Source organism: Portunus trituberculatus, chromosome 14, assembly GCF_017591435.1.
Source record: "Portunus trituberculatus isolate SZX2019 chromosome 14, ASM1759143v1, whole genome shotgun sequence".
Lineage (NCBI taxonomy): Eukaryota > Metazoa > Arthropoda > Malacostraca > Decapoda > Portunidae > Portunus > Portunus trituberculatus.
In genome coordinates this window covers 17269880-17279805 of record NC_059268.1, presented here as the reverse complement: position 1 = coordinate 17279805, position 9926 = coordinate 17269880, and the positions used below count along the sequence as shown (strand labels likewise).

The following is a 9926-nucleotide window of genomic DNA, read 5'->3' as shown; positions in this document are numbered from 1 at the left end:
CTTCTGTAACACTGTTGAAAAACAATTTTACTCGTAGAAAATTCGGCATAAGTAGTGCCGATGGATGATATCAGCACTACACGCGTGAGTGGAAAATTACTGTTCCAAATAAGTGATATTACCATATTTTCATTGTCTTTTTTTCGCATCTAGATCTATTGATCTCAATCCCACTGCCTCTTAATACTTGCATCCTGTGCCAATGTATCTTCTTCAAACCATATATTTTGTGGCATGGAGCAGGGTTCCCTTGGTTGTAGTTTCTTTATGCATGGCATATGCATGCATATGCTTACCTATCAAGAGGTGTCAATCCATTTAATTTATCTTCGTGTCATTTGCTTCTAAAGCCTGTCCTCCAATGACATTTTTTTTTAATATATTGCTGGATGTCGAAGGAATCTTATTAATAATACAGTAAATACGTACATAAAGGCAGTTTAGTAACTCCCATAAACAACTATAATAACAAATCGCAGCATGTGGTGTATGGCAACGAGTGAGAGAGAGGTAGGATGTAAATAGCCGGGGAGAGTGTCGCTCAGCCTCACTTTCCTACCATCGGTAAAGGCATAGAGAGCGACGACACTCCCAAGCAACTCTGTGACTGAACAGTGAAGTGACTCTGTGATCCCATCGCATCCCACTTCTGGTTTACCTCCATGTTAAGAGTGAGTTACCACCGAGCACTCGCACTTACCGAGGAAGTATAAAATTTAATAGTAGTTATATATGTCATAGAGGTATAGAATGTGAATCAAGCTGCGGCTGTCAGAGGATACGTGGTCGTAACTTTAATGCCTGCAGGTGTTCCTTAGCTTGATGTTAGCGGTAGGTAAGAGGTTTGGGGATTGTGTTCTTATTGCTTTCTTCATGTACATTTCACTCATCTTTCATTCTTTGAGAATAATATGCGAGATGTTTTGCCTTTGTTGGTTGCATTTTGACCTTTCAAACGTTCTGAAATATACATAGAGATACAGGATGTTTGAAAGATGATGGATCCGGTGTAGCTGCATCAACACAGCTTAAAATAAACATGACCATCTCTACTACAATATCTTCCACGAAAAGTCTGGAGATAGTGCTGCTTCAAGTATTTAACTGTCTCTACTTGTCATTAAGATTATGTTAGCAAGAAATTTCCATTCATTCAGTCACATAATGGTTACAATTAGTAGGTAAGTGATGTGTATGTCATAGCCTAAGAAATTGAAAACATTGTGGCTGGAGCTTCAAGGACTATTAGATTTTATCTTGGGACTTGACATCTGATATGGTTCTAGTCCCACAAATGTTCAAGGTGCTGTACCTTGTATCTCCTCATAATGAGGGTGCCTTTCATAGGTTTACTCTGCTTCTGATAATTTTTTGTCATTTCTTTGATGTTCCATAGGGAAAGCATGACAAGTGAGAAAAATCAAATAGATGATAAAAGAGCTTAGAAATCATATAGGCAGTGGCATAGCTAAGGAGGGCAGAGGGGATGGTCCATTCTGGGCTCCTTTTTTTGGGGGGGCATCACTTTTGGCCCTTACAGTTGTCAGTTTTACATTATTAAGCCTGTGCGTGCTACTGAATGATGATATATATATATATATATATATATATATATATATATATATATATATATATATATATATATATATATATATATATATATATATATATATATATATATATATATATATATATATATATATATATATATATATATATATATATATATATATATATATATATATATATATATATATATATATATATATATATATATATATATATATATATATATATATATATATATATAGTATGTATAATTTAGGGGTTAATATACATTATAATATTGTACATATTACTTCTTGGAAGGGCAGCGAACTTGAGGGCTGTGGGCTGTCCTGGGCAGCTAAAACATAGACTATGCCTCTGCATATGCAGAGGAGATATTACTTTTTGTTTGAAGGTACATATTTGTAATGGTAATAGAAATTTATATTGATATACGCAGGTGTGAAAGAAGAGGATTAAAATCATGGTGAAAGAAGAGATAACAGACCAGATGCTGGCTCTGGCATCATCACATCTCTCACCTACAGGCTCTTCCATAGCCTTGCCTCTCCTTAAGGAGTTCCTAATACAGAGGGAGAATGCCAAGCCATCAGGTATGGTCAGGAAAACTAAATGATTTTCCTATTTCTTCAAAGTGTTAGGTGTAAATCCTAGTGGCATGGTTTTAAAGAGTGGTGTTATTGCAATCAGACATGCCAATAATTCCAAACTTACTAGTCATGAATAAATAATTTTCACATCCACTATGACAAAGTTTTATGGTGACACTAAAGAGTGTAGTTTGTCAAAGTCTTAGTTTTGCCAATGTTTTCCTTAGTATTTCAAATATATTGTTTTAGCTTAGCCATTTAAGTGAGGTGAAAACTAGTTTTAAATTGTTTGCTCTATTTTATTATATTTGTCACATGATACATATGAATACACAGTTTGCTTTTCTACATTACAGAACATATAAGTCCAGAAGATGAAAACCATTTCATGCATGAGCCAGAGTACCTTTCTGGCTACCACAGTCTTAAGGAAAAGATTCAGAGTAGAATTGAATCCAAGGACAAGTTCTTTTCTTTGGAATTCTTCCCACCTAGGACAAAGGGAGGTGCAGTCAACCTTTTGGCCAGGTAAGGAAGTTATAAGAGTGTAATCCGTAACCTTTTAAAAGCAAATGATTTGTTTGTGCCTCTAACTGTAGATTGGCAAAAATCTTTGTGAATTTTATTTTTCTTAGTTGTTAATATGCAGACTGGGAAATTGTTGCATGAAACAAGAAAGATAATTCACCAGCTGCCTTTTCTCGAGTTCCTGCATTATTGATGCACATTTTGCCATCTCATTGAATTGGTTCCTTAATGATAGTTGTGACAAACACCTTAAGTTGATGGTGATTGTGGTGGTCATTTTTTTATTTGTAGTGAACATAATCTGCCATGTTCCTTTAAAGGTTTGATCGCTTGCGTGAGGGTGATCCACTGTTCTGTGATGTCACTTGGCATCCAGCAGGCAACCCTGGTGGAGATACAGAGACCTCCTCCTTAACTATAGCAGGTGTGGACTGGTCTTTTGTTTAATATCAATCTTCTTTAGCCTATAGTAGGAGATATACAAAAAAGGGAAAAAATAATGTAAAAAAATTCAACTATCCTTCATATTGTGTTTAATAAGTGACCTTTTTTTTTCTTTTTTGTTTGTTGTTACTTCTATATATCAATAATGCAATAATCTCAGATATGTATGTAGCATTGATGAGAATGAACATGATCCTTGGAAAGGTTTGACTGTAAAAGCAGATCCACTGCATCACAATCTGGTGCTTTTAAGGATCTGCTGACTGTCATTGTAGCAGAAAATGTTAATTATGCTCTCTTACTTAATCCTCAGGTGCTGCTCTCAACTACTGTGGTCTGGAAACAATGTTACATATGACATGCTGCAGCATGACCAAAAGTGAGATCTCCCATCATCTACAGCGAGCAAAAGAAGTTGGTATTCGCAATATTTTGGCATTAAGAGGGGGTGAGAATTTTTTTTTTTTTGTTGAAATTTAGATATTTTACAAGTACTGTGTCTGGTTATTGGTTAATCTTTAAAGCTTAACATGTGAAAAATAGGTGGAATAAAGATTGTGTAAAGGAAAATGTGTGTATAATGCAGTAAGTGAAATTTTTCTTCTCAGATCCACCAATGGGTCATGATGACTGGGTTGCTCCAGAAGATGGGTTCAGTTATGCTGCAGACTTGATCAGGCACATAAGGAAAGAGTTTGGTCAATATTTTGTACTGTGTGTTGCTGGCTATCCCAGTGGACACCCAGAAGCAGCATCTTATGAGGATGATCTCCACCACCTCAAAGAAAAGGTAATTGATTATATTTAATTATGTGTTTTCTAAAAAGATGAGCTGTTGTGAGATGGGTGATGATGAGACAAGATAAAAGATGGAGATGATACTCTCAACTTTATATTCCAAAGTTAGCACTAATGTAAATTGATTTTGATATAGCAGTTAGATCATATCTTGTGACACAAGAAAATTTGTATTTAGGAAAACAATGCATAAATAATTGGTAGATTTTGGGTCATTCATAATACCACACTTAATTTGCACCTCTGTGAAACTGACAGGGTTCCACAACTAATCTTATTGAGATAAATGAAAACATATTTGCTATTATTCTTTTTATTCTGGTAAATATAATATTATTAGCAACCTACTAGTCTTTAATTGTATTTTGATTTTATGTTTACAGAAAATATAACTCTTTCAGGTGGATGCTGGTGCTAATTTCATCATCACTCAGCTTTTCTTTAAAGCTCAGGCTTTCATAAAATTTGTGACTGACTGTCGAGCCATTGGCATAGAATGTCCCATCATACCTGGCATCATGCCCATTCAGAGTTATGATTCCTTACGACACATTGTAAACCTTTCTAAGCTGGATGTCCCTCAAGATATCATTGATGTTGTGACCCCTCTGAAGGGTAATGATGAAGCTATCAGAAACTATGGCATCCATCAGACCACTACCCTCATCAAAGAGCTTTTTAGGGCAGACATGGCACCTGGAGTTCATTTTTATACTCTCAATAGGTGAGCTGTGAAAATATTTGTCTTTATCACATATATATATATTTTTTTAAGTAGCAAAAGGAACTTGTAGAATTGTATGTATAATATTTTTTCTCTACCTTCTCAAAGGATATAAGTGCTGAGAGACCTGCAAAATGAATTGAGATGTATGGAACTTAGTTTCTTATAATATTTGAGTTTAATTTACATAGTAAATTCTATATTATGATTGCATTGTATATATTTTTTAAATGTGATGATAGTAGTCTGCAAAACTTGGACAGATATTGTAGTTTACTTTTTCTTTATTTCAAGTTATTAATTTTTTAATCCATTCATTTTTAATACAAATTTATGTATTCTTTGTTAATAGTAATACTGTATACAACTTATAGAGAAGTTGATAGCAGTATTAAACTGAACAACTGATAGTTATTGATAGTAATGTCCTACTTATAGAGAAGTGGCCACAACAGCCATTCTCAAGCAGCTTGGTCTTTGGGCTGCGGCACCCCGCCGACCTCTGCCCTGGAAGATGGCTGCAAATCACAAGCGTAGTGGAGAGGATGTTCGGCCAATATTCTGGGCCTCTCGACCTAAGGCTTATGTATTTAGGTGAGTTTTTATTATATTTTATTTATTTGATTTTCATATATGTGTGTATTTAAAATGGTTTGAGTATGTCAAGAGAATGGAGGATAGGAAATTACCAAAGAGTATAATGAGCTTAAGTATGTGTAGCCAAAGGTTAGGAGGAAGTGCAGACCACGACTGTATGAAGAGAGTGCTAAATGAGAAATAAATGTCTGTGGAGTAAGCAGGAATGATTATGCATGATAAAGACTAATGTAGAGTAGCAGTGGTGCTGTGCTTGAAAATGATGCCATCTTATTAATCTCTGGGATGTGTTGTGGGCAAATGTGGTGGGGACCATTGGCATTTGAATCAAGTAAGGATGCAGAGCTTTATATAGGAAGAATTCTGCATCTGCTGTGGTCTAAGGTTTGGACTAAGTGCTTGATAGGGAATGGTCAACAGTGTAAAAATTATAGTAATTCTTTCAAGAATTATACTATGTTTGTTCTTTATGTGAAGATGCATTTCACATTCTTTCTGTGATGAAAGATTGTATGTTAATTTCATGCTGCTTACATATGGGTCCCTTATTCATTAATAGAACACAGCACTGGGATGAATTTCCTAATGGAAGATGGGGCAGCTCTGAATCTCCTGCTTTTGGTGAACTTAAGGATTACTACCTGTTTTATCTAAAAGTAAGAAAATATTTTTGTTATGAAATACTAATGCTGCTTGATATGTTATAAAATATCAGTTTACTTGTTTTTAATGTTCATAGTAAAAATTTAGTTGATTGGGTTATACAGCATTTTTATATAAAAGCCAATTTAAGAGATGTAGCAATGAGACAGATTACCACATTCTTTGAAAATTTGCTCTTATTTTAAGAAGGCATAGTCTAGTGTAGACAACTTGCCTTGGTTGCCCTCTGTCAGCTAGCAATATAGTAGTGTTGACTTTAGTTTTTAAATTAGTTTTCAAAACCTCAAGACCAGAAATTTTGCTGTTATATCATAGAATTATATTTTCTTGATTGGATGACTTTTGCTGATAGTCTTCCTTAATTATTGCATATTCAGATATTTTATATGTTCATATTGTTCCTCTTACAGAGCAAAAGCACCAAAGAAGAGCTGTTGAATATGTGGGGTGAAACACTGGAGAGTGAACAAGATGTGTGGGATGTATTTCATGCATATCTCACAGGCTCATGCAACCCCAAGACTGGCAAGAAAGTCACAAAGGTAAGTTATCATTTAAAGGAGTGATAAGACTCACCCCATCTTTATATCCTTTGTAGTATGTAGGAAAATAAGAGAAGCAGATGTATCTTCTCATTTCATAGGGAATCTTTCAGGGATTTTGAAAAACTCCCCTGTAGGATGCATTATACTTGTGTAATATTTTTAAGGCTTATTATTGTTCTTTCCATCCTAAGTCCTTTTAAGAATGAGCCTGTGATTGCCTTGGTTTCAGGTTCCATGGAATGATGATGAACTTAGTGCAGAAACAGCATTACTGACAGAAAAACTGGCAAATTTCAACAAACGAGGAGTTCTCACAATTAACTCCCAGGTGAGCCATGGAACTTCAAAAACATGAGGATTATGTTTTGCAGGAACATTATCTATATTCTGCAATTGTTCCATCCAGTATATGCCTAATGGAATAGTTACCATGATGGAAAACATTTTGATGGGGTCACATGAAGAATGAATGTACAGTCAACCCTTGGCTATCGCGGCTTCAGACTTCAGCTATCGCGTTTTATTGCTATCACGCACCTATGAAAAGCTGCTAAAATTTCATTATCACGATCTGAGATGCCTGCTATCGCGCGCCCAGCCATGACGTCATGGGATATCTGAGCACTCATTGGCCAAAACCACCTTCCCGCCAAGATCAATTCGGCTATCACGTCTTTGGCTATGGTGCGGCTATTTCGGCCCCAATTGGGCACGATAGCTGAGGGTTAAGTGTACTGTGATATTTGTGTATATACAGTAGGAATGTACACATGGTGATTGAGTGGTGCAAGCATACACCAATTGTGAACTTGCTGAACGTAGAATTAGCTGCATGTGTGTGACTAATGTATACAAATATTTTCAATCTGAAGCATTTTACCTTGAATTTTTCCAACAGCCTAATGTTAATGGAGCCAGCAGTGAGGACCCAGTGGTGGGTTGGGGTATGCCAGGGGGTTATGTGTACCAGAAAGCCTACCTTGAGTTCTTCACCAGCAAGGATAATGTTGATGCTCTTCTCAATGTTATGCCTCTCTTCCCTCGCATCAACTACCATATCATCAATCGTGCTGTGAGTGTTCTTCACTAAAGCATCATTAAGTGAGGAAATCATATTATCCTCATAGATAAAAATACATCTCAGGCCAGTATCATTATACAAGTAAATTTATGACTTGTTACACTACTTATTCATTGTTATTTGCACTGCATTTGTGAATTGTATCTGCAGGGCACAGAAGATTTCAGCAACTGTCACAAGCACCGGTCAACTGCTGTCACATGGGGTGCATTTCCTGGGACAGAGATAATTCAACCCACAGTTGTGGATCCTGTTAGCTTCAGAGCATGGAAGGTACGGTTATGATTGTGAGAAGATGCACTTTAGCTGTGTATATAGAACATAGTAACAACTTCTTGGCTACATAAAGATCTCTACTATTCACAGTAAGCCAGTCATCATAGAGAATTGAATTTGAGAAAAGTTTGTAATGTTCATTTTTATTTGTCCAGGATGAAGCATTTGGTCTTTGGGAGGAGCAGTGGGGCAAGTTGTATGCAGAGAACACTAAATCAAGGGAGATTATCCAGCACATCACCACTAACTACTACTTAGTGAACTTAGTGGACAATGACTACCCAAAGGAGTCCTGCCTATGGGATGTGCTAGAGTCCATGTTTGCTTGGAGGACATTGCGACAAGAAAGTGTATTGGGGGTATCAGAATCATTGCCTCAGTGTTGATCTCAGAATGATAGCAGGTCTGTTTCCTTGTAGACTGTACAGTGGAGCACAAGGTGAATTTGTATCATTGTCTTGTTTTATGAAGGATGAAACTAAAGATCTCATAAGTTTTAGATAGTAAGAACTGAGCAAGTGTCATTTACATATAGTTCATATACTCATATTTTTTTACATGACTGACTGCATTTTCTTAAAGGCAGTCATTTTGAATTAAGTGTTTTTATATTGTATTGACAGTGCAGCCTCTACCCATCCTCACATTATTTTCTTCCCTCACTTTTCATCCTCATCCTGAACTCCCTGGCCACCTGCCTTTTTCATTACTACCCTTGTGTCGTTTCTGCGTCTCACTAATGTTGTCCATCTAATCTAATCCTCCCCCTCTTTCACAACCAGCCCTCACACTTCTGTAGTGCTGCATGATATTTGTAGTCTGGCTCATTTTATTCCTTAACATTAACTTAACTTGTACAGTATATTTTAATATGAAGTACAGACATTTGTTTTATACATTAATTCTGCAATATTTGCAGTCTTAGATTTAAATTTCAGTCTTGAACATTACCTCACTTTCTCCAAGCCTCACCTGTTCTTTATTGAATCCAGGTAATGTGAGAGCAGTCCCTTTTCTGTTCTCTCATGCTGTTCCTCAAAGTTATTTTTAAGCAATGTTGTTTATTGCTTTAATGTACATAATGATTTAACATGCTTGTGTCCATGTCCTTAATTTCAAAATTTTCCACCACTTACTCAATGCATTCTTCCAAACAACTATCCCTTTTCCCCCAGTGACACTAAGTTATCCTGACATTATATATGCATGAACTGTTCTTTTCTTAAGATATTAGTAGAAAACTTCAGTTCTCATTAAAACAACTGTTCTGTATTGTTGCCACTAATTTTTTTTTATCCTAAAGACATGCTTATTCCATTCAGGGATCTCGTCCCTCCTTTTCTTGAGTATTTATGTATTCATTTAATTAATTTATTCCTTTATTGCATAGTTTCTTGGTTAATGGTTCACAAATATCTACCGTAGACATTATTAAATAAGGGTAAAATACATTATTAATATATTTATTTATGTATGTATGTACTTGGATACCATCTTTCATGAAGGGAAATGTTGACCTGATACACAAACTTAGTGGAAGAGTGAATATAGTGATGCAGAGAACATCTTTTGTCCAAGCTTGCCTTTTTTCTTGTTCTTAAAGCTGGAAATCTCCCTTAAACTTTTCCTAAAAACTCTATCTTGATTGATTCAGACTTTTGTCCCTCCCATTTCTCCACCAAAATTTTCATACCTTGTTTAAATTCATTGAAATTATATTTTCCATCCCCTAGCTGGGCCTCAGAAGTCTGAAGGACTAGATTAGGTACAATGAATTGTTCTTTGAATGTATTTACCTATTTGTGTATTACAGGGCCTGAGCTAAGCTCTCTGTGTCCTGTCTCCTTGTCCATTCCTGTCCTATCTCTCTTTCATCTGATTGACACACACCGCGTCAACGACATGACTGCTCAGTTTATTCCACTTATCAATGCTATGATGCGGGAAACTGTATTTTCTCACGTCATTTAGACAGATGTCCTTTATTAGCTTTTTTCCATGTCCTCGGAGATAATTACTTGTGGTCACCTTTATCAACTCTCTATCCAGTATGTCAATCTTGTTCACCAATTTATACATAGTTATCATGTCTCCTCTTGTTCTTCTCTCTT

General features: G+C 35.9%; 1 protein-coding gene across 2 annotated transcripts; it reads left to right on the top strand.

Moving 5' to 3' along the window:
* The first annotated feature begins 520 nt into the window (after positions 1–520).
* Positions 521–9096, top strand: LOC123503654 (methylenetetrahydrofolate reductase-like). 2 transcript variants are annotated; one of them, XM_045253599.1, is made up of 14 exons: positions 521–671; positions 2009–2162; positions 2516–2687; positions 3008–3111; positions 3445–3579; positions 3740–3921; positions 4331–4653; positions 5092–5247; positions 5810–5906; positions 6324–6455; positions 6688–6786; positions 7357–7530; positions 7690–7812; positions 7971–9096. In XM_045253599.1, exons 2-14 carry the CDS (start codon positions 2033–2035, stop codon positions 8199–8201), a joined length of 2058 nt encoding a protein of 685 aa, XP_045109534.1. In that variant the 5' UTR covers positions 521–671; positions 2009–2032; the 3' UTR covers positions 8202–9096. The 2 variants fall into 2 exon arrangements, with proteins under 2 accessions (XP_045109534.1, XP_045109535.1); XM_045253600.1 differs by having other exon boundaries at positions 555–671; positions 1987–2162.
* Positions 9097–9926: the final 830 nt, after the last annotated feature.